Raw genomic sequence first — 23,273 nt, 5'->3', positions numbered from 1 at the left:
TAAAACTGATCATTATGCAACATCGATCTACATGTATACACATGGTGGCCCTCTTGTGGTCAAACTGCATCCAGTTACCATGTCCAAACACCAACGTCCAAACACAACGTCCGTCTTTGTATGCAGTTCTAAACACTAGAAGTCAACGATCTCAAGAGAATGTTTTGTCCAGGTATATCCTGTCACCGGTGTGGTTACACAACCATTAGTGAGTGACAACCACTGATCTCTATAATGCTAACTGGGCCCAATTTCATAGAGCTGCTTAACGAAAAGTTGTTGTGCTTACTGTACGAGTTTCCTATCCTTAGCGCTGCTAACCGTAAGCACACGAAAAGGCGTGCTAACGTTCTGGTGCTTACTGTATGAAAATGAATGACGTTACAATGCAAATCCATGGTGCACCCGGCAATCTGTTAACCTAGTTTTCTTGCTAACCTGTGAAATACGCTTACGCTTAAGCAAATATTTCTGCTAGTTAGCACAAAAATTTGCTTACCATTATCCAGCACTATGAAATTGGCCCCTGGCGCCTTCACACTGAAGTCATTTAATGATACTTTGCTGCACCAATAAGTCGCATTAAGCACTGCTGGACCCAATTTCATAAGGTCTGTAAGCAGATTTTTTCCGCTTAGTAGAAGTACCATTAGCAGAATTTCTAATTCATAAATACTTCTAACTGTTAGTAAGGCAAAAGGCATGCTAGCATTGTGAATATGAAATGCACTTTTCGCGTGTGTGTGTGTGTATGTGTTTTTCTGCTATAGTGAGCACAAAAATTTGCTTACCGGTAAACAGCTTTATGAAATTGGGAAAAGCTCTCTCCACTGTATGTGCGGTTGTTGCAGACTATTTACAATCCTCGAGCGTCCTCGTTGAATGAGAGTAGCAAAGATGGCTCCATGTTGGCCTCAGTACTATCCAATATAGTACAATAGACGTCAGAGGTACCAACGAACAATATTGCCTTACGTAGCAATGGCTCACATAAAGGGCACCCTCAACTGCTCCAAGACTGCGTAAACTATTAAGGATGCCTCACTATGAACCACGTGCTGTAGTATCGTAGAGAAATCACGACGGCCATTGTTGAGTTTTTTTAAAGGAAGATTTCTCAAGTTGTTGATATGATTGAAGACGCACTGGTGTCCATACAAAGCAGGCGGGATAACACACGGACAATGCATAAACCCAAACATCAACAGAACTGTAAAAAAAAGAAAAAGAAAAAAAAAAAAAAAGGAAAATGAAAATCGGTGTATGAATCAGAAAGAACAAGTACTTGTGTGTTAGCAGTTCATGTACACATCATTTGGTGTCTCTTACATCTAAATTTAATGTTAATTTTGTTTTGCCCTTACACCTATGTGTGTTAGCTCTGTATACTTGGTACTTTCCCGGTCTCACCGCAAACCTTAGCTTTAAGACTGTTTTTCAACCATATACAGTTTCCAACCTTACTAAAAGAATCTTTAAATCACAACCGATCACAACTTAAATAAATTTTCCTTACCTTCCACCTGTGCCCACAGTCATGACAGTACACAAACGTCGTCATAGGTTCATCAGCGCTTCTTGTCTGGACCTGTTTGAAGAAAAACAAGACTCATATTTAATAGATGTTAAATTTACATCCTGGATAAAGAATAGTCATTTTGTTGTAGATTACTCTTGTTCCTAAAATGTATGTGTGCAGATTGGTGCTATTTTATGCAAGATACATTCTTTTGATATTCTAAAACTTACATAGAAACTTTTGACATCATAAAATTCTTACCACCTGTCAAGCAACTTTAGAATATACAATCTAACAAATAATAATAGTGGCTTCTTTTGTAGCGCTTATATTCGTCACTTAGTGACGCAGACGCTTTAACATACAGTATAGACATCGCCCTTAAAGCCATTGGACCCTTTCGGTTCAGAAAAAAAAAAAATAAGTTCACAGATTTACAAATAACTTACAGGGTTTACAGAAGGCAATGGTGAAAGACTTCTCTTGAAATATTATTCCACGAAATGCTTTACTTTTGAGAAAACAGCAAAACAATATAAATTCTCGTTAACGAGAATTACGGATTTATTTTAAACACATGTCATGACACGGCGAAACACGCGGAAACAAGGGTGGGTTTTTCCGTTGTTTTCTCCCGACTCCAATGACCGATTGAGCCTAAACTTTCACAGGTTTGTTGTTTGATATAGAAGTTGTGGTACACAAAGTGTGGGCCTTGGACAACACTGTTTACCGAAAGGGTCCAATGGCTTTAAGACCGAGTCACACTGCAGCGGTAACGAAAACGATAACGCTAACAACGCAAAGAGAATGCATTCTATTGGTTGAATTGCTCCACGCAGAATACAACCACACTCATTCAACCAATCGAGGGCGTGCATGTTTAACATTATCGTTTTCGTTCTCATTATCGAGGCCTGTGTGACCGGGCCTTTATTCTTGAGGTTCTATCCAGAGCCAAACACAACTCTCAACAGAGATATTTTCCAAAAAAACTAAACTGAAACTTGTCTTTACCTGGTTGTAAGAGCAATTCCTCTTGAGGCATTTTCCACATTTTAGTAGATCCGTCTTGGTCCCGCTGGTCACAGCCATCTGATGCTCCTTAATTGCTGTCTTTGTGATGTCTTTCCTGATCTCTTTTAACTCCTTACTCGCCATCTCCTATCGAATCCCCAAGAAAGAAAGAAAAAACTCAAAACACCTTTATAACCCTGGGAAGGCCAAGTACTGTCACGGTGTACAAATCATCTCCAATGCTTGAGTAAAGTATCTTGAACTATATAACTTGATCTCACCCTTACACCGATGTGCATTAAAGGATTTGGGTACTTTTTGTAACACAAAATACAAAGTCCACAGATTGACATTAAACTTACACCGCTTGAAGATACTGACAGTAGAAAGCGTACCTTAAAATATTAGTTGCTGAGTTGCTGTAGTTTTTGAGAAACGGGTAAAACAATGTAATGGAAATACGTTTTTTCCTTCTAAAATAATTTTCGTCTTATGATAACTGAGACGAAAATTATTTTCACGACATTGTTTTACTCACATCTCAAAAACTACAGCACCTCAGCAAGTAATATTTTCAGGGAAGCTTTCTACTATCATTATCTTCCAACTGTGTAAGTTTAATGTAAATCTGTGGACATTGTGTTTTTTTGTCATACAAAAAGAACATAGAGAGCTGTATATACAGAGTATGATCATGAAATTCTGTGAAAAAAATCCACAGGCAAAGCACCCGGGTGGGATTCGAACCCACGTTCTTTGCATGTTAATCATAATCAGTTTACACCCAAACTGTTGGACTCTGATTATGGTGATAGGCCTGATCCTATATAAAGCATAATCAGTTAACTGGTGCAGTCCTCAGTCCGACAAAATCAAACAAAAACATGTAGTTGGATTTTGATGGTCTTGTGGATGGTTGGGGACAAAACAAATTTAAAAGAGGGGTATTACCCCCCAACACCCCTGTGGTGCCGGGGTGTCACCCAAACATCTCTGTGGTGCAGGGCAACAACCAGACGCCCCTGTGGTGGTGGTGGAGTAATCCAAGTGGGGTCAACTTACATCAGAGGTCATCTTGGCGATCTTCTCTGGGGTGATTTCCCTCGTAAGTACTCTTCTCCTAAGCTCAGGGTTAGATGCGTCTTTCAGGTTTGAAACTCGGCTCCGGATGCGATGTTTGTATTTCAAGTCTGTGTTGACGAACTCCGTGTAGACACGTGAGACAGTGAGTTAAGGAGACAACTTAGATGGATGGGGGCCAGTTGGTTTGGTCAATGGCCCCTAGGCATTTGTATGCGTCATTTTTGAAAGGGCACCAAGGCATTTTCTCCTCGGTAAAGGGCACCCTATGAGGAACTATCAGGCCTGGGCCACTTTCATGATGAAATGGCATTTGAATAACAACTTTCTTTCAAAATCGTAAGGTAGTGAGACTGGATATGTACCAAATATTTTTCAGGACTGATACGTCAGGCTATTGCATCTACACCGCTGGATATTGCCTTGGTGCCCCTGGTCATTGCCCTGGTGCCGCTGGTCATTGCCCTGGTGCCGCTGGTCATTGCCTTGGTGCCCCTGGTCATTGCCTTGGTGCCCCTGGTCATTTCCCTGGTGCCCCTGGTCATTGCCCTGTTGCCCCTGGTCATAACCCTGTTGCCCCATGCCATTGCCTCGGTGCCCCTGGTCATTGCCTCGATGCCCATGGTACAAAATTTCTAAATTTTAAGACAATTTCAAAGGATATAATCTTCAATTTCTGCTGCTATTTCATCCACGTTATCCAGTAGTGAGGGGTCATCACAGCCTTCAACTTTAAAGAAAATGATTAGAACAAATCGATTAATATCGACTAGCGGGATAGCGCGGCAACCCCGCTAGAAAGCTCTACGTAAAAATGCTGCAGTAAAAAAGTGAAGCGTTGTGTACAGGGGAGGGCTAAAGTGGCTGGACAGGGTCACAATACAAATCACTGTGGCAAACCACCCATCCTAAGTTAAGACCAATCTCAGTGCTTTGTGAAATCGTTCGTTTCGGCATTGTCGATCCCATCCATATTTTCCAGTTTCCAGCGGATCCCGATAGTGGTTCTTTCCCAATCCTGTTTCGATTACTTTGTTCCCGTTCAGTTGATTATTTTCTGTCCTGTATAGTTTTTAAATCCCTTTGCTTCCCCCCCCCCCCCCTCACCAGCCTCGTTCATTCTTTTCCCAACCCCCTGTCCCACCGTGTGCCCCTTCCCTATCCCGTCCTATATCTAACACACGCCCTAGTGCCTCTCCCGTCCCCCGATCCCCTGCAGTGGCATTTTTCTTTGATTGCCACTGTTTGCCCATAGTTTCCAGTTTCGCGCGGGTCCCGTTTGTGGGTTTTTTCCCGTTTTATGGGCTTGATTCCCCCCCCCCCCCCCCCATTCAGTTAAATTTTTTCCTGTCCCATGTCCCACATCACGTTAGTCCCTTTTAATTTTGTTCCCTACATTTTTTGCCGTTCCCCCACCCTCTTCCAACAGACGTACCACACTACATGCCCCTTCCATCCCCTTGTCCCCACAACGTGCTCTAATAACCCCCAACAGCCTTCGTCCTGTCGTCGTGCGTCGTGCCTCCCCTCCCCCCCCCCCATGCATTATTCTTTACTGGGTACGCGCGAAGTTACTGGACGCTCGCGCTGTGACTGTGACATCACAAAGGACGCCTGCCCTCCACCCCAAATTTACTACACGCTCGCGCTTTGACTGTGACGTCACAAACAACACATGCCCCAACCCACGGGTACCCCGAAATTTACCCCAGGACGCATCATTTTAGCAGGGTGCGGGCACCACTTGCCAAACAACAATGGCGGCGCCCATGCGATTTAAGCGCTTTTATAATATAGAAGTTAGTGTCAGCTTTTATTGAGCGATAGTTAGGGCAATATGGGCACAGTTTAATGGTACTGCTAACCATACAATTCTGTAAAGGAGGGGAGGTCGCACGGGCTACAACTACGCTGTGACTGTTGCTATAGACTTATTATACATTAAAAATTTATAAGAACTTGTTTCCATCTCACTTACTAGGAACTTTCAGTGCCCCTGCTATCATCTCCTGGCATTTCTCTCGGACAACGTCGTTTGTTTTGGCCAACGCGAAGCTCTTGCCCTTTTCTCCGGATTTACCATCGCCGCTACCGTTTGGCAGAGGAGGGGAGGGCTCCCGGGAATCATCACCACTGTCTTTCTTCTCCTTTTGAGAACTACTTGATTTGTTGGGAGCTGAGGAACAACAAGATGGTTTATAGGGTATCAAATTGTTATACCACTGTAACATATTGTGCCAAGTTTAATATTTTTGTGACCTGAATGGGGACGATTTTCTAAGGAGGCCAAGGGCCACGTAGTCCTTAGCAGTTAAGTAAGTAAGTATATTGTGCCACAAATCATTTTCGTCTCACTGAGACGAACAATTATTTTCGTGACTTGTTTTCCTAATTTCTGAAAAACTACAGCACCTCAGTAAGTAATATTTTTTAGTGAAGCTTTAGTGTAAGTTTAATGTAAATCTGTGGACAGTGTGTTTTGTGTCCTACAAAAAGTACCCAGACCCTTTGATACTGTATTGTGGGATGTTGATAGAATGAAGAGGGATCTTGGTAAATCACTTAATGCGAGGAAGGGTAAATAGGACTACTTATGTTCAAATTCTTGAAAAAGCTCACATTCTTAACTGGACTTTGGAGCTCACAAACGTTTCTTTCAGAATCTTGTTCGAATCTTGTACACAGTACTTTGCTAGAGTTTAACTTTTGGTCTGTTTTCTATTAGAATCTAGTGAGTGTCTTTTATAAAACAGGGCTCCAAATTTTACACTGGACAACAGGCCAGAGGCAAGTGGTTTAAATGTCTGGCCAGTAAACTTGTGACCGGCCAAGTCCGTCGATCTTCTTGATTTCTTCCTACAAATTCGAACCCTGTTTTGAAACATCTCTTACTTTGTGCCGGAAGGAGTTTTTTCCACCCTTTGATGAGCGCCTTGGCTTGTGATATCACTTCTTCCTCGGCGCTCTGTTTGCGCAGTGAATTCACCGACATACCAATCCTGGTTCTCTGTTAGGTAAAAACAGAACACTTAGTTACAACATAAGTATTTCAACAACGAATCCATCTGAATCTTAAAGTTTGAAATCATCCAAATTGAAGTGGCACAGAAGTTTGGCGCTGGCCAGTTAGTGGAAAATGGTGATCGTTAGCGCAGAGTTCGGCGATAAGCAGACCCATGAAATTTGGCCCTGCAGTATTTCAAGGCAATATTTTAGTCTTAAAAGTTTAGGGGCACAGCAATTTTCCTCTGCCTGGAAGGAGCACTTCTGTTATAAAAAAATGAGAATGTATAACTTGTCTTTAAAGGAACACGTTGCCTTGGATCGGTCGAGTTGGTCTATGAAAAGCGTTTTGTAACCGTTTGTTATGAAATGCATATGGTTAAAAAGATGTTTTAAAAGTAGAATATAATGATCCACACAAGTATCACTCAAAATTGCACGGTTTTCATTTTACGTCGCAAACTAACACGGTCTGCCATTTATTTGACTCCCATAAATGGCCGACCGTGTTTGTCGACGAGGTAAAACGAAAACCACGCAATTTCGTGTAGATCATTGTATTCTACTTTTACAACATCTTTCTAAACATACCGATTTTATAACAGTTACAAAACGCTTTTCAAAGACCAACTCGACCGATCCAAGGCAACGTGTTCCTTTAAGAACATGGGGAAGGGCACCAAGGAAAAAGTAGAGGGCAATTGCTGTGGGTGCCGTGGGTCATTTCTGGGTGGATTGGAATTTTACTGAGCTCACCTGCAATATTTCCAAGGAAATTGGAAGCTCTTTCAGCTGATTCAGAAGATCCATGGCTTCAGTACTTGACTGAAATAATCATTAAAAAACAACAAACCAAAACCTCATTTAGTTAGAGCATTTATTTAAAGGCAGTGGACACTATAATATTGGTAATTACCCAAAATAGTTATTAGCACAAAACCTTACTTGGTAACGAGTAATGGTTGAGGTTGATAGTATAAAACATTCTGAGAAACGGCTCCCTCTGAAGTGACGTAGTTTTCGAGAAAGAATTTTCCACGATTTTGATTTAGAATAAGAGACCTCAGAATTAGAATTCAAGCATCTGAACGCACACAACTTCATGTGAAGAGGGTGTTTTTTCTTCCACTATTATTTCGCAACTTGAAGGACCAATTCAATTGAGCTCAAATTTTCACAGGTTTGTTATTTTATGCATACGTTGAGATACACCAAGTGAGAAGACTGGTCTTTGACAAATACCAATCAATAGTGTCCAGTGTCTTCAAAGCATTTGTGATTGAGTGTTGTTTTCAACAAAATGTTATTCTTGTCAGATAAGACGTATGCAATTGCAACAATTAATTTGAAGAAGAAAAAAAAACAGTGGGATCATAAAATCCATTGGTCATTGGATAACTTGTTATACGGCGCCACCACTTTCTCACTCATTTTTACAAAAGAGGGTTATCTTATTGAGGTAAATTTGATACTATATTATTACATATCGAAAGAAAAAGTGGTGGCGCCATACAGAGACCTTTCCATTTGTTGTTATTGTACGGCATTCCAGAAACAGAATCTATTTACTTTTTTTTATATAGCAGGTAAATTATGGTTGTTTGTTGGGGTTTCTGTTTTTGTTGGTTTGTTTGTTTGTTTGTTTGTTTGTTTGTAGGGATAACTTTCCGTATGGCGCCACCAATTTTTCACTCATTTTTGCAAAAAGGGATATCTCATTGAGGTAAATTAGATACTAATTATTATTTCATATAGAATGAAAAAGTGGTGGCGCCATACGGAAACTTTTCCGTTTGTAGTGTATACAAATAACAACAGCCTGAAAGTTCGTATCTTACTCAGCATCTCTACTGTCTAATAATAACCCGTGTATATCCATGGCATCAATAAACCACGTAATAGCGGGACTGGTTAAGGGATAAATGAATGCAGAAATGGGTCACGCTTCGAAGTGCAAACACAACATCGAAATACCGAAATAAGTACTTACCACATCGCTCTTTATTACTTTCTCCAATTGCTTGCCAATCTTGATCACTTCCTTCTCACACGCAGACATCGCGAGATCGAAACAACAAACGTAGGCTTGAAAGAAATCAAAATAAACCTTGGTTGGTGATGTGCTCGAAGCCGCCAAAACGTAAAGCTGAATTTTCGTCCAGTGCAGAAAAAGAATGGCGCCCTCAATTAATCTGTGGTGGGCGCCGGTGTGTTATGTTGCATGCACGGTTTTGCATATGCAATCGTGTCCGCCCGGACGCTGCTGCATAATGCATATGCAGTTGTGTCCGCCCCGTGCAAAACCGTCCTTGCAGTAAATTAAACGCCCTTGGTCGACGGAACACCCTCGCCATTGTTTTTTTACAAGTTAATATTAAAGTGCATGTCATGAATGTCCGGCCGTTGGTATTCGCTGCAATCATAATACGTTAATTCAGTCATAGAGTAAGTGCATGCACACTCACATGCGCAGTCATGTTTTTGTACACGTCCGCCGGACGGTTTTTGCATTGCCCCGGACACAATTGCATACGCACAAGTGTCCGGAGCGGACAGTATTGCATGGCGGACATAATTGCATCTGACACCGGCTGGCTTCGCTCACTCCCCCCCCCCCCCCAAACAAAAAAAGTGTGGGGGGGGGGGGGCTTGGAGACGGTCTAGTACAAGCATGGCAGTGATCTAGGTAAGTACAACAAACAAACCACGAACTTTCTGTTGATCAAATCCAAATAATATGAGGGCCGTGGGACTTTGAGCTTGTAAGTTAATAATCTATCATAAATTTGCGTTTTAACATCTTTCTAGCGGCTAGAGATCAAAAAGTCAATCCACCAAGTTGTTTTCCATTATGCCAAAGGTACTTAGGGTATTAAATCAGTTTGCAACAGCGAATTAAACAAGGAGGCTTTTTGAACATAAATTTGTAATAATTATTAAAACAAAAAGCTTTATCGAGTCCATTTTATTAACAACTACATGTATATCTGGGATGAAATAATACGAAAACAAAAAAGGTAAAGTGTATCCATACTTTTAATAGTTCAATAAAAAAAATCCGAACTGAAGTTCGGAGATCAACTTTATTTTTTGAAGTTAAACGATTAGAAGAACATGTTTTATACAAGGCAAACAAAATACCAAGTCAACCTGTTAAAAAACCCCCTCTCCCCCATGGTTGTTAAAAAATAACTTCAACACCACTAACAATGCAACTCATAGCAGCCTCAACTACTAGATTTCAAATACCTAAATGCAAAACTGAGCGCTATAGTAAATCCACGATACCCTCATAAGCTAGAATATTGAAATAATTTTTGGGGCTGCTTGGCAAATTTTAAACTTTTTGTCTGTTTTTTTTATGTACGCCTTTGTCATTTTTTTTATGGCGTGTTTCTGCTAATTAATGATTTTTTTCTTTTAATGTTTGTGTATTTTATGTATAGATTTTGCCTGTTTATTGTGAATTCCATTTTTCTTTATAAATTTGAATGTTGTCAACCTTTTGGTTGTTTTTTATTCAGATTAAAACAACCATTAATAAAAAAAAATAATAATCACATCAAGCCACTTGATCGAAGACTAGCCCGGCAAAAGTGGAAAAATTCGACCCAAACCTATAGTTCAGTATAAATTACATTATAGTTTCGGAAAGCAGGCATAATTATTATGTTTTATATCGCAAGAAAAGATTGACAAATAACTGAAAAACAAGCATGTCTCTAGATTCATTTACTAAAAAAAAGGAAATGGGTTGAGTGAAGTTCAAGATGAAGAGTTCAATGTCGACCTGCTCAAAATTGCTCAGCCGTTATGGTCCTTTTGATTTTGATAATGTTCATTGTTTAGTTCCAGTTTATCTGAAAAATGGAAGGCATCAAGATGTAGAAGAGTATAGTTTTGTCCTCCGTAAGTCAATGAGACTATAGCTGAGATGTGAGGAGATGACCTGTTGGCCGTGCGTGAGATGCGCCAAATCCTCCCCGAAACATCATTTTGAAGAGTAGATGTTGGACTCAAAAGAAGACTCGAAGACCCATCACTCTAAATCCCAGTTGGTTTCCAGCCATCTGGGGCTTGCTCCGAGTACTGGATCTCGAATCCAGGACTGACTATGACACCATAGAGTGTCCATTCCCCCAGACACTTCGCACTCTGCCAATGATCAGCTGGAACCAACACTTGAGGTCGCTGCCCCCCGAAGATATCCAAGCCGCAGATTTTCTTCTCCAGGAAGGCACCTTCCGGCGATGCCAGACTGATTTCCACCGGAGCGCCAGCATAGAAGTGAAACATTTCATCGAGTCCATTGAGTTTATGCCATGCTAGGCCGTGTTCCTTCGTCATCAGGTAGTAGATAGCTGAACAGTGCGACTGGCCATTCTCACTCTTACGATCGCAGCGGTAGCTCTCCGTGTAAAAGCCACCCTCTGGATGTGCAGTGAGATTCAGACACTTGACTATCTCCTCAAGCGAGGCAGTTGTCAAGTCCTTCGCAACTTGAGACATTTTTTAATGAAAATATTGTTGCGATTATGTAACGGTGTCGATGAGAATTGTTGGAACAAGCTTTGTTTGGTGAGTGCTATTATATTATGCGGGGACAAACTTGCCACGAGCTATAGTCCCTGTGCAAATCGTGCAGCAGAGGTCAGGACTTTGCTCCCCGGAATAATGTGGCCACAAGGGTGTCGCTTGAGTGGGTACGGGTTTCGACAGCTGCTCGTGTTTCTCAAAGCTACACAAAGTCCCTAGTGTAGTCTTGGTCCAAAACGTTACTTTTGCATACACGATAGTCAGGCAGAGGGCGACCTTTCCTCTATTTATTTCTGTTGACGATTGTCTCTCGCAGTGGAAGCTGAGAGTTGATTGATCCATGTGAAGGTCTTGGAACCAAGACTAAAGTTCACTCTATTACAAGGGAAACTGACTGGGTAAATTTTGAACATGATTTTTGTGGTTGAACAAAGAATTGACGGGATTCGAACCAACGACCTCCGGTTTGAATCCCACTCCAGTCAATTCTTTAGTTCAACCCCCAACATAAATTTTACTCTGTAGGCATAAAGTTCCCAATGAACTTCGAAATAAAAACACACAAAATAGCTATATACTATAAACTATGCTTTCCTACAGTTAGCCTATCCCTATAATGGTTGCTGCTATTTGTATTTTGGAAATTTTGTTACAATCGCGGCCTGTCAAAAACCAATATTTAAGTTTAAATTCCACAAAGCTCTCCGATAAAAGTGGCACCAATTATTTTGATGGACGATCGTTCATGCATATATGCATACACACACCGTTTGTACAACCTTCCTTGCTCTTTAATGCTGGTCCGCTTGCTCTATGCTATATTATTATTAGCAACCAACAGCGCCATTACATAATCAATGTTGTACACATGACTATCACATGACGTCTAGTAACCAACTCATCCAACACGTTTTGTAAGGGACCTTTTGTAAACGGTGACCTGACTAGATTACAAAACTGTTATGAGGTTTTGAAAGCTTATGGATGTTGTGCTGCGTGTCCTTCGCGTGGTGCGCAGCTACCGGTGTTCACATGGCGCGCGCTGAAGACGGACCGGCCGGACAGTGTCGGCGGCCTTGTGTGTTTTATGCTTGGTCACCGCACATACTCGCTACAGTTCAGTCTTTTTGCTCTGACGTCTACACATACAACCGGTCAGTCAACAGCAGCAGATTGACTGACCTATAGGCCTATGACTGACCTATCCCTATAGGCCAAGCCCAGCAAAGCTAAAGTCATATTTTCTTCCCAACCACCACAGTGGTTTGTTGCTCATTGTTATGAGCAAGGGTATTTACTAAGGTCAACAAAGGTTGATTGAAGTTCACCAGAACTCCGTCAGGCGGATCGGATGATCAGTAGAGCATGACCTTGACCAATTCTATTTGTGAATATTATTCGTTGCAATTGCTGAAAACAAACTGATCGGATAACACTACGTACTACAGTAGGTGGTCAAACCCAGGATCTGGGCGAAACCGTGACGTGAGTACACAGTTTAATTATTAATTATTTACATCACTTTGTTAATGTTATTGTTACCATCCATGGAGCTCCATGATGTATACTAGTTAGTAACTTGGAAACTATAGAATAAGGTTCTCTCTTCACGAGAAACCTTATAAAATTATAAAATAGTATAGTTTGTGGAGGATGGAATGGAAATTGGAAAGGGAAAAGTTTCCGTATGGCGTCACCACTTTTTCATTTGATATGAAATAATATAGTATCTAATTTACCTCAATGAGATATAAAAGTGGTGGCGCCATACGGAAAGTTATCCATCCCTTTTTGTAAAAATGAGTGAAAAAGTGGTGGCACCATACGGAAAGTTATCCTGGAAATTAATCTAGTTGTAGTACTAGCTGTCTACTCTGGAGCGACTACCTCGATAAAAATACAATACAATACCATACATGCATTACCATGGTTTACACAGGGCCAGGGGTCCAGTGGTCCAGTGGTTAGACTGCAGCACTTGCAATGACAAGGTTGTGGGTTCGAATAAGTTAGGTTCGAATCCTACCAAGCTAACCACTGATTTCACAATGACTAGAATAAAGTGTTTCGTCTAGTTTGCTGTTCAAATCACAGTTTCTTGAATTATGTCCTTCAATCATATTCCCCATAGACATTACACCAATGTTTGTATGAGAGAGACTTTCTGATTGACAGGAAGATAATATACAGTGTCTAGTCTAGTATTTACTTCCCATAATGCATTGTATCACCTTATAACATGGCCACCTGCATGTAACAGTCGATTCTCATTATCTAGAATAAAGCTCGACTTATAACCCATACCAAAGTTGTATCTTCTTACATCGATTATTAAATTATACTATTTGTTTTTGTTTTATAGGAGACGACAACTCCTTTAAGGTTCCGTTTGTCTTTAGAGACTCTTTACAAATGTCTGGAATTCAGGAGTCGGTGTCTTTCGTCATCACTTCACTTGATGTGGAAGAAATGGATGATTAAAACGAAGCCTTTCAGATTGTTCCTGCAATAAGGTTTGTCTCCTTAAATAAAGAAAAATATCGTCTGCCAATTTTCTCTTTGATTCGGACACATGGGGATTCAGCTTGGCTCAGTGGTTTGTTCCCTGGCTCTCACCTCAGTGGACCCCCGTTCGAATCCCAACAAGAGTATGTGACTTTTATGAGGATTGGGTTTCAGTCCACATCAGACTACATGTTTTGTTTTCCTAGCTGGAGTTTTTTTCCCCTAGCTGGAGTTTTTTTCCCAACATCTATGTCATCTTCAAAAAGTTCATGTTGCATTCATTAGAGTGTCTTATTGAATTTTAACTTAAAGCCATTGAACACTTTCGGTGCAGAAAAAAAAAGTTTACAGATTTACAAATAACTTACAGGGTTTACAGAAGGTAATGGGTGAAAGACTTCTCTTGAAATATTATTCCATGAAATGCTTTACTTTTTGAGAAAACATTAAAACAATACCAATTCTACATGTATTGTTAAAGGTGTTATCTTCTCTCAATTTAAAGAAAGTTTTCAAACTCTTACACCATCCCGAGATGCCAAGGCCTTTCCTGTTCTAAATATTTGTTCGTGCTTAACATTTTTCTGTGTTCAGGTATCGAAGTGCAAACTCTCACCGACACTTATCAGCTGAACTTCTTAAACTGTTTCACCACTCACCAAGATGTCATTGACTGCTCAATTCTCCAAGTGGTTTAGATCTGTGACTTCAGGAATCAAGAGGAGGGCGCGGAATAAGACGGTCATAATCTTTGACAAAGATGGCACCCTTATTGATGTTCATTCTCAGTGGGCGCCATGGATACGAGGCATAGTGACGAGGTAATTTGGTTTCATTTTCTGGTGATTGCCTTAGTGCCCCTTGAAAACTTCCAATCAAGATTGATAATTATCTCCGTGAAGGGCCCTTTATCAATGGAAAACTGCCTTGCCCTTATAGAGGCTTGCAAAAGGACAGGTACAAAACTGGTGCTCGTGAATAATGCCCTTGATTATTTCCAGAAAAACTAATTCCATGTTTGGACACCATTTATATCAGGAAAAGCCCCATTGCAAGATTTGCAACCTCATGTTGCCTACTGAATACTTCAGAGTCTTGAATAACAAAATTTTGGTATCTGATGGAAACTTTCATCATACTTTTCATTTACGGTGCCCCATCAACCACAAATCCATTGAGTCCCAGAGTAAAGTTCAAGAGTCAAGACCGAATCTGGTTTTTTTTCTCCACCTACAGCATGATGAGCAGAACAGACTTAATCATATCTGACAAAGCTTTTACAAAAGTTGGATTCGACGATGGAGCCGGGAGAATCCTACCAGGCGTTCTTGGCGAAGGCACTCTTGAAATGGTCCAGGAGTGTCTGTCTGAAGTTCTCCAAGAAGAAGGGATGTCTCCCTGTGAAGCGGATAAAGTTGTCAGGGAATGCATAGAGGAGGGTGGTGCAAGGTTTGGTGAGACCAAGCCGATCGGAGATGTCACCAGCATGTTCAAGAGACTCAAACATAGCGGCTTCCAGATCGCCATAAACACGTCCGATAGTAGAGAAGCAACTCTTGATAATCTACATCGACTAGGCGTGTCAAAGCTGGTTGACATCGCGGTATGCGGCGATGATGATTGGATGATTGCTAAGCCACACCCACTCTCTGCTTTCATGATATGCGCCCAGCTTGGGGTTCAGCCGGAGAATGCAGTCATGGTTGGGGATTCCCCCTGTGATGTCAGACTGGGGATAAATGCTCAACTTGGCTGCTCTATAGGTAAGCAATTTTTTTCTCCTGAGTCTTATTGGTTTACAAATTTCAGTGCAACAACTCACTCACTCGCCTTGAATTTGAAAACACAAGTTGCGGCTCAGTTATTTAATGAGGATTTCTCAACATGTTTGTCGTCCAATGAAAAAGAAACTAAAGTAAGCCGGATACACTTATACAAAAAAATAAAAATGCAGTTAAACGCCATCAGAGAACTACATGTACCTGAAAAATTAGTAGGTGGCGAGTCTTTGACAAACATTGTACTGTTGTTGGAACTCACATTATATGTAGTGCGGACGTCACCAATCCATAACCCAAAAATTTGGTGAAGAAATGTCGTTACCAAGTAACTCAAATACAATATATTTGGTTTGAAATTAATTTGGTCGACTGACAAATCAAATATTTTTGTTTCTCTGTTCAGGTGTTTTAACTGGCATAGCCGACCGGAAGGCCCTCGAGGGGGATGCGCACTGTGTGGTTGACGATGTTTCTGTCGCAACGGATTTAATCCTATCCGGCGTAGGGAACATACTGCAGAGGGAAGCGGCTGAAGCCGTTGAACCAAGTTGCACTCGGGACTCCATAGTTGTATCTTCATAACTAAATTTGATATTTGGTGATTATTTAAACTGTATACTGTAGTTGTTTGTGTGGTGTGTGAAATAAAGCATAGTTCTTAAAATTATTTATATTGCTGAAGAGATAGTAAAGCTGATTCTACAGGTTTTTAACCTAATTAATGTGGATAATTTGTTTTTCATTCATTATAACTTAGACAGCTGTTCAGCACTTAAAAGAATTGCGCAGTTTAAAATGATGCACAGAAACAAATGAAGGGAGAAATAGATAATAAGAAGAAAGCTATTTGAAGCCAGTGGGCAACATCGATTATTGTCAAAGACCAGACCCCAATGTCATAGAGCTGCTTACCAGCCTGTTTTGTGGTTGTTATCCGAGTTTCCATACCCTAAAAAACGTAAACCCACAAAAATGCTGTCACTACGAAATCTCAATATCTATCTATCAGTATTAACATCTATTTAATCAATTTAAAAAATTCTGAGTTATTTGTATTTAAATTCAGACCTTTTCCCCTCTGGTGAGTCACCAGGGGGAAAAATCTGAATTTGTACAAATAACTCAGCATTTTTGAATTTTGACCCATTCATACATGTATGGATGCTTCAAAGAAAATGACATGAAAATAATTGCAATATTATTGTTTATAATTACTGAACTTTTATTCTTTCACAAGCTTAAAGTGATGTGATATATGTATACTGTATATTTTGAATGTTCATTTACTATATTAGTAAAAATATTCTAATACTCTATGAGTATATCATACTGTACATATTTTAATAAAGAAAACGTAATAAAATATCTGGGGTTTGGATGTTTTTATATATTTTTTTTTAATTTGGTGAAACAATTGGGACTAAGGTACAATATCAAGCACTGTTTCAATTCTATTTCTGGCATTTTGGTACTTAATGTGAGTTATGAAAACAATGCCTTTTGTCACATACTATTGTAAGCAGATTGTGCATTGTCCAAAGTTCATGTTCGGCAGTAAACCACAAAACTTGGCAAACTTCTTTTCTAAATGTTCACCAACTTGCATTCTTTGGCACAATTTCATAAAGCAAAAGCACAATAACTTGCTAATTTAAGCACAGAAAAATAGGTTACTGGCCAAAATATATAACAGTTACCATTGCTGTGAATATTTCCAACTAATTAATTGCTTAGCAAACAAACTTGTTGAGCAGAATTTCTGGCTGAACAGCTTGATGAAATTGGGCCCTGGGGTGGAGATCACAAAGGTAGTCCTAACTTAGGACTAGTCCTAGGCAAAGCTAGGAGATAGGACCAGTCCTAAGTTAGGATGAGTTACTGGTCCTAACTTAGGACCAGTCCTATCTCTCAGCATTGCTTAGGACTAGTCCTAAGGACTACATTTGTGAAATCCACCCCAGGTAACCTAAATCAACACTATGCTTGCATGTCACTTCACACCAACATTTTGGACTTAGAATAAGATTGTAATGCCTGACCCAGTGATAAGTAATTTGTTATTCAGCCTACAGTCCTCAAACATCCCACAATCAGACATGGACATAAATCTTTGTCTTGTACCCTGTATGCAGTAGCAATAATAAACACTGATTCTTACTAAGACAAAAAGGGGGTCAGGCTAATTTTCTCTTCTGCTGTCCGATTGGTTGATTTGAATGGCTGCCCTAAACATGGGTGTTTAATTCCTACATCCATGCCCCAATATAATGGTCAGTACTAGGCAACAATATCGCATTTAACAATCATTAATCAATACTAAAAATGTAAGTACGCATTCCACTCGGGCAATTCCTGACGGGCAAGATACTACACTGGTCAGAATCTGACAGAGACATCACATGCAGGCCTTCAAAACTAACCCTGGGCACCCACATCAATTGCCATGGTGCCCTGTGCTTTTTTGCTTAGGTGCCCTTTACAAAATCCAATGCAAATAAAAATCCAATGCAAATAGAGGATTGATGCGCCCCTTCAAGAAAGAAATTCAACGCCCGCACATGGTGACCACTGTAAAAAGAAATTCAGGCATCACCAATTGATGGAAACATCTGGATTAGCGAGCTCACATTGAAGTGTGGTTGGAATTTGTAACTTTGCACAATCGTCTTTACTCCTGATGTAACTTCTGACAACCTGGAGAGCTCTCTCCTTGAGGGTGTAGACTGAAAAACAAAACCCACAAAATATTCATGTTAGTTACAGCAGATTCAATAAACTACCAGTTAATATCCAGGGCCCAATTTCATAGCGCTGCTTAGCGGCCGATTTTGTGCTCACTGTGCAATTTCTATTTCACAGCGCTTCTAACCGTAAGCACACGAAAAAGCATGCTCCGAAAAGCCGCTGGAGCCCCACGGCAGCCCAGGGCTATATACTCCCCAGGGAACTGAGAGAGATAAAAGGAAAGGTATTGGCCCATTGATCAGGGCATAATGTGAAGCACATTGAGACGTTAATTGTGTATCGGCTTTTTATAAGAACTACTTATTATTATCATATCCCCTTCAAGGACTTCAAAATCCCACTGTTTAACTGGCTAGAGTCCATTTTTTTAAAACTTGGTCAACAACCGCAAAACAAGTCCTGCAGTCTATTGTTTTTACCAATTCCTAAAATGTATGCTTTGAAAAATCTCCTTAAAGTTCAGTAAATAAAAAAGATTAAACAAGAAATGTACGGTCAAAGATATTTGACGCCAGTTACAGAGATGTTTCGTGTGATTTTTAAAATTTCAAATTCAAGCTCTGCCAAATTTACTCCATCTACAATTGGAAACTTTGCCAGGAAAACATTTTACAGTTCAATTTTATTTTCTCCCTCCCCCCTTATAGTGCAGTGTGAAGAATGCTCCTCCTTTTTGTACACTTTACCTGGTAAAATAATGTTGACCTGAGTGTTATGTGGGTAGTCTTCGCTGAATGGAATCGGGAAAAACACTTCTCTCTTCTGCGATTCCGCGTCGGTGTAGCAGACAAGTTTGTCGCCGGTGATGTGATCTCTGAATATCCACGGATGACCTTCGAAAGTGTTCATGGCCATCTTGTGCCTTGATTTCAATCCGTTTCTGGTATGTGTCACTTGCCTCCCTTGAAAGTCCAACCACAATAGGTTGATTAAACGTGGAGTGCGGTTTCTAAAAATTGCTCCGGCAGGAAGGGTTGGAGCTGCCGTGGATTTGAGTTTGTTCTCCTCTGGTCTCTGATGACCATGACTGGGAAGTTCCTGCATGATTTCGGGTGACGATGTCAGGACAGATGCTGATGTGGGTTTATTAATTATTAGCAGTTTCTATTTTGCTTCTCTGCTGTTGTTGTTCATTACTTACTGACTGCAGGATGTTAACATCTTGCTGTTAAATTTAAAGATGTTCCAGCTGAGATTTAAGGACAGAATCGTCATGCCTTCTGCTTCAAATCTGTTTTGCATTGAAAAATGTATCTTGGATTAACAAAATTACTGACATTAAACTGGAAAACAAAAAGTTCACATCGAACCTCACCATTCCTTTCTCCACAGGGGTTTAACTTAAAAATTAGGAATTGTAATGTGACACACACACACAGTGACAACTGACATTGACAGAATGTGACACATTCCCCAATTTCACGCCCCTGTCAGTGTCAATACATTTTGCGAGATGATACCACTGTCAGTCGCACTCGGTCTTAGGAATAGGAGACTTAGTCTGGAAAAGTTTCCGTATGGCGCCACCACTTTTTCATTCGAAATAAAATAATATAGTATCTAATTTACCTGATTGATATATCCCTTTTTGTAAAAATGAGTGAAAAAGTGGTGGCGCCATACGGAAAGTTATCCCTTAGTCTTACCATTGAGCAATAAACTAGATTAGATAGTCTTACTTACCCCCTCACGGGTGTCTTTCTCACTGAGAAGGGAAGCTCATAACTGTCCTACTGTGACACTGACTGACAGTCGACAACACAATGGTCGACAGTTGACATAAAAAAATATGGATGGTCAGAAGTCAGATGGTTTACAACAATTCTACCTCCATGCAACAACAATGTAACGTTGTCATATTTTTATGTCAACATAAACAACTTCGAACACAAGCATGGCCAGTTAGTATTATGTAAAAATATGCGACATGACCTGACAATACACAATAATCACTTTACAAAAACATTACCTTTGCACCAGAGCCTAATCCATGGTTTTAGTTTACAATCAACTGTTTAGCCCTTTTTCACGTACTGCACGTCGACCCAGCCAGAAATAAAGCGTACTGTCAGTTCGATCTTGTCTTCAATAAAAACAATTATATGAAACAGCGCCCTCAATCTTTTTCAAGTTTAGATGAGGAGCATAGATTGATTGACATCACCACGGTAAACAACACAAGAATGGCTTGCACACCACAACGATGAAACTTGCGCTTTTAGCTTAACTTCCTAAAAGGTAAACATGCCTACTATTAGATACCTTACACATAGATTAAATATAATTTCAGATAGCAATATGAAATTAGTCCTAAAGACTTGCCTTTGCCCAAAAATTATTCTTGCCCATTTTCCGGACACAGTTTTCCTGTATGGTTGCGTTTGGAGGTAGAAATAGCACTAGCAGAGTGTGTGCATTTTAAAAAAACACTAGGAAAAGATAAGTATAATTTAATTTAATTTAATTTAAAAGTTTTTTTTTTGTCATTTGTACGGTAGATTGGATGGATAGCTTTCCTGTGTGGCGCCATCACTTTTTCATATTTTGTTCGAAAATAAAACTTAAAAGGGATCGCTAATTCTCATTTTTGACTCAAAATTTGAGGTAAATTAGAATCTTATATATCTCACATCTAAATCCCATCATCATAATACTTACAATAGTTGTAACGCTCCGCCGGCGAGGGTCCAAGTCCTAAGACCCGAGCGTTTAGTACGAGCATGGCTTGATTGATGGCCATTCAAATGGGCGGCGAGGTTTGATTTCAACCCCTTCCGCCCATTTGAATTGGCGTACTTGTAACACTAATAATAGGCCTATGTACTTTTAGAATCTTTTTGATTCATCTTTTAAAAAAATACTTTTGCATGCTGCAGTGCAGTGAACCCATCATGATAGATCACGCAACGATCCCCTCGCCTGCACTTTGACCTTTGACACGGTTGTGACCCCAATGGAAGGGCCTATAATGAGTGAGGTTCATGAGGCGGCAGCAGCGGGAGACAGCGAACAGATCTTAAATCTCTTGAATCTTGGCAAGTATGACGTGAATCAGAAAGATGCAGAGTGGCACGACAGGACTCCATTACACTGGGCTGCCATAAAAGGTAACTTTGCCAAAAGGTGTTCTTTTGATCATTCAGGAATAACCCAGTAGGTGGGCAGTGGAGGCTTAGGGTGTGTCCGAAACGACGACTTCGGCTACAGCTACGTCTAGATCAGCGCGTCTACCAGTGTTGAAGAATAGGCAGACGCGCGCGATCTAGCCGTAGCTGTAGCCGAAGTCGCCGTTTCGGACACGGCCTTACACATTGAAAAAAAATTCACATCTTCAATCGTACCTTCAAGGATTTGGGTACTTTTTGTAACACAAAACACAATGTCCACAGATTTACATTAAACTTGCACCGATTGAAGATAATGATAGTAGAAAGCGTACCTGAAAATATTAGTTGCTGAGGTGCTGTAGTTTTTGAGAAATTAAGAAAAACAATGTCATGAAAATACGTTTTTACATGCAGCTAAAGTAATTTTCATGACATTGTTAAATTTGACAAGTCATCTTTCATTGTTTATAAACACTTACAAGGCGAAAGGTAGGCCTACCAACAGAGTAATGTCTCAAAGTAATGAACTCACTTTTCCTTCACCAATTTACAAACCAAGGTCATGGAGAAAGTATTCGCGTTCTTGTTGACTACGGAGCCAATATCGATGCCGTCACAGACAGTGGATGGACACCAGCACATTTTTCTGCAGAACTCGGCAAGATTGGTGCACTTAAAACCTTACATAAACTCGGAGCCAATATAGAGATAAAAGATTGCTGCGGTGACACAGCAAGAGATGTGGCTGCAGTCTATGGACAGCATGATTGTGTTGAATTCCTGAAAATGTAAGTTTCTCCTGATTTTGTTTGTTTGTTTCTTATGTGTCAAGAAAGCGATCGCAAATACATTACCCTAAACGGAGTACTGGCAGAGCACAGTGCGATCTCGCATGCACGAGGATCGCTGAGAACGCGATGTTTGTGATTGTGTGAATGTTTGTCAAGAAATCGCAACAACCTTTGGGAAAGACAACTGGCGCCCAAAACGATTGTAATTGGTTTTCGGTTCCTGGTGGAAAGGGCTCAAGAAGCCACCATTATCATGCTGCTAGTGATAAGCACCTGTGATTGTTCCTATGTTGTAGGGCCGCGTGGGAAGATGTGATTCGTAAGGAGAGAGAACAGCAGGAAAAGCTGGACCTGGAGGAACGAGAGCGACAGGAAGAGGAGAAAAGAAGACACAGAGAGGAAGAGGCGAGGAAACAAAAAGAGCAAGAGAAAGAGAAGAAGGGAAAGGATAAGACAAAGGAGAAAGGGAAGAAGAGGAAATTCTTGGGAGCTGGAAGGGCAGTTTTATTGATTAACTCAGACTCAAAATAGTTTTGTTTGGAACAAACTCACTCCAGAGATCCATTAGTCTCACTCACTGATGAAATTCAAGAAACATTTGAAGACTGAACTGTTCGGAGTTCATTAATTTGTTTGTGAATTGTTCTTTCGTCCAGCGCCATCTAGTGCCGTCTAGGAAGTGTGTACTTTATAAGTACTCTGTGCTATTATTTTGATTCCAGATGTAACATTAGGGGAGTCTCAATATAGATCTTAGTCAAAGGCTTCCAACAAACAGAGTCTCTCAAAAGTTTCCGTCATTTGTAGAGTGTAACAATATATTGTTAGTACTCTTGTTGTGTAAATATAACACTAACAGTTTTGAGATAGCAATAATACAATGTATCTTTTTGATTAAATTTAGCATTGGGTGTTTTTATTATTTATAGCTTTCATGATTATTACATTGTGTGGCCAAATAAACGGCCAAATAAATCCAATTTCATGTACAATGTATACAGATCTTTTAAAGCCATTGGACCCTTTCGGTACAGAAAAAACAAAAAAAGTTCACAGATTTACAAATAACTTACAGGGTTTACAGAAGGTAGTGGTGAAAGACTTCTCTTGAAATGTTATACCGTGAAATGCTGTACTTTTTGAGAAAACATTAAAACAATATCAACACTCGATAGCGAGAATTACAGAT

General features: G+C 40.2%; 5 protein-coding genes across 7 annotated transcripts; 2 read left to right on the top strand and 3 right to left on the bottom strand.

The window, feature by feature from the left end:
* Positions 1–341: 341 nt before the first annotated feature.
* On the bottom strand, positions 342–8,773 carry LOC117304652 (transcription elongation factor A protein 1-like). The gene is made up of 9 exons (XM_033789211.1): positions 8,610–8,773; positions 7,376–7,444; positions 6,509–6,623; positions 5,595–5,792; positions 4,281–4,346; positions 3,599–3,753; positions 2,537–2,683; positions 1,517–1,588; positions 342–1,210 (listed from the first exon to the last, which is right to left on the bottom strand). The coding sequence occupies exons 1-9, from the start codon at positions 8,676–8,678 to the stop codon at positions 1,202–1,204; spliced, it is 900 nt and encodes a 299-aa protein (XP_033645102.1). The 5' UTR covers positions 8,679–8,773; the 3' UTR covers positions 342–1,201.
* A 1,332-nt stretch (positions 8,774–10,105) lies between these two features.
* LOC117304675 lies at positions 10,106–11,252 on the bottom strand. The gene has a single exon (XM_033789246.1). It carries the CDS (start codon positions 11,126–11,128, stop codon positions 10,664–10,666), a length of 465 nt encoding a protein of 154 aa, XP_033645137.1. The 5' UTR covers positions 11,129–11,252; the 3' UTR covers positions 10,106–10,663.
* Positions 11,253–12,182: 930 nt separating this feature from the next.
* LOC117304592 (phosphoglycolate phosphatase-like) lies at positions 12,183–17,283 on the top strand. Its single transcript, XM_033789128.1, has 5 exons — positions 12,183–12,640; positions 13,518–13,668; positions 14,255–14,481; positions 14,897–15,423; positions 15,845–17,283. Exons 3-5 carry the CDS (start codon positions 14,324–14,326, stop codon positions 16,021–16,023), a joined length of 864 nt encoding a protein of 287 aa, XP_033645019.1. The 5' UTR covers positions 12,183–12,640; positions 13,518–13,668; positions 14,255–14,323; the 3' UTR covers positions 16,024–17,283.
* A 677-nt stretch (positions 17,284–17,960) lies between these two features.
* On the bottom strand, positions 17,961–20,258 carry LOC117304591 (von Hippel-Lindau disease tumor suppressor-like). 3 transcript variants are annotated; one of them, XM_033789124.1, is made up of 4 exons: positions 20,156–20,258; positions 19,870–19,931; positions 18,873–19,417; positions 17,961–18,164 (listed from the first exon to the last, which is right to left on the bottom strand). In XM_033789124.1, exons 3-4 carry the CDS (start codon positions 19,228–19,230, stop codon positions 18,031–18,033), a joined length of 492 nt encoding a protein of 163 aa, XP_033645015.1. In that variant the 5' UTR covers positions 19,231–19,417; positions 19,870–19,931; positions 20,156–20,258; the 3' UTR covers positions 17,961–18,030. The 3 variants fall into 3 exon arrangements, with proteins under 3 accessions (XP_033645015.1, XP_033645016.1, XP_033645017.1); XM_033789125.1 differs by lacking the exon at positions 19,870–19,931; XM_033789126.1 differs by lacking the exons at positions 19,870–19,931; positions 20,156–20,258 and having other exon boundaries at positions 18,873–19,756.
* Positions 20,259–20,328: 70 nt separating this feature from the next.
* LOC117304590 (ankyrin repeat domain-containing protein 66-like) lies at positions 20,329–22,930 on the top strand. The gene is made up of 4 exons (XM_033789123.1): positions 20,329–20,424; positions 21,063–21,293; positions 21,853–22,081; positions 22,381–22,930. The coding sequence occupies exons 2-4, from the start codon at positions 21,140–21,142 to the stop codon at positions 22,613–22,615; spliced, it is 618 nt and encodes a 205-aa protein (XP_033645014.1). The 5' UTR covers positions 20,329–20,424; positions 21,063–21,139; the 3' UTR covers positions 22,616–22,930.
* Positions 22,931–23,273: the final 343 nt, after the last annotated feature.

Source organism: Asterias rubens, chromosome 21 (assembly GCF_902459465.1).
Source record: "Asterias rubens chromosome 21, eAstRub1.3, whole genome shotgun sequence".
In the NCBI taxonomy this organism is placed as follows: domain Eukaryota; kingdom Metazoa; phylum Echinodermata; class Asteroidea; order Forcipulatida; family Asteriidae; genus Asterias; species Asterias rubens.
This window is presented reverse-complemented; position numbering and strand designations above follow the sequence as displayed.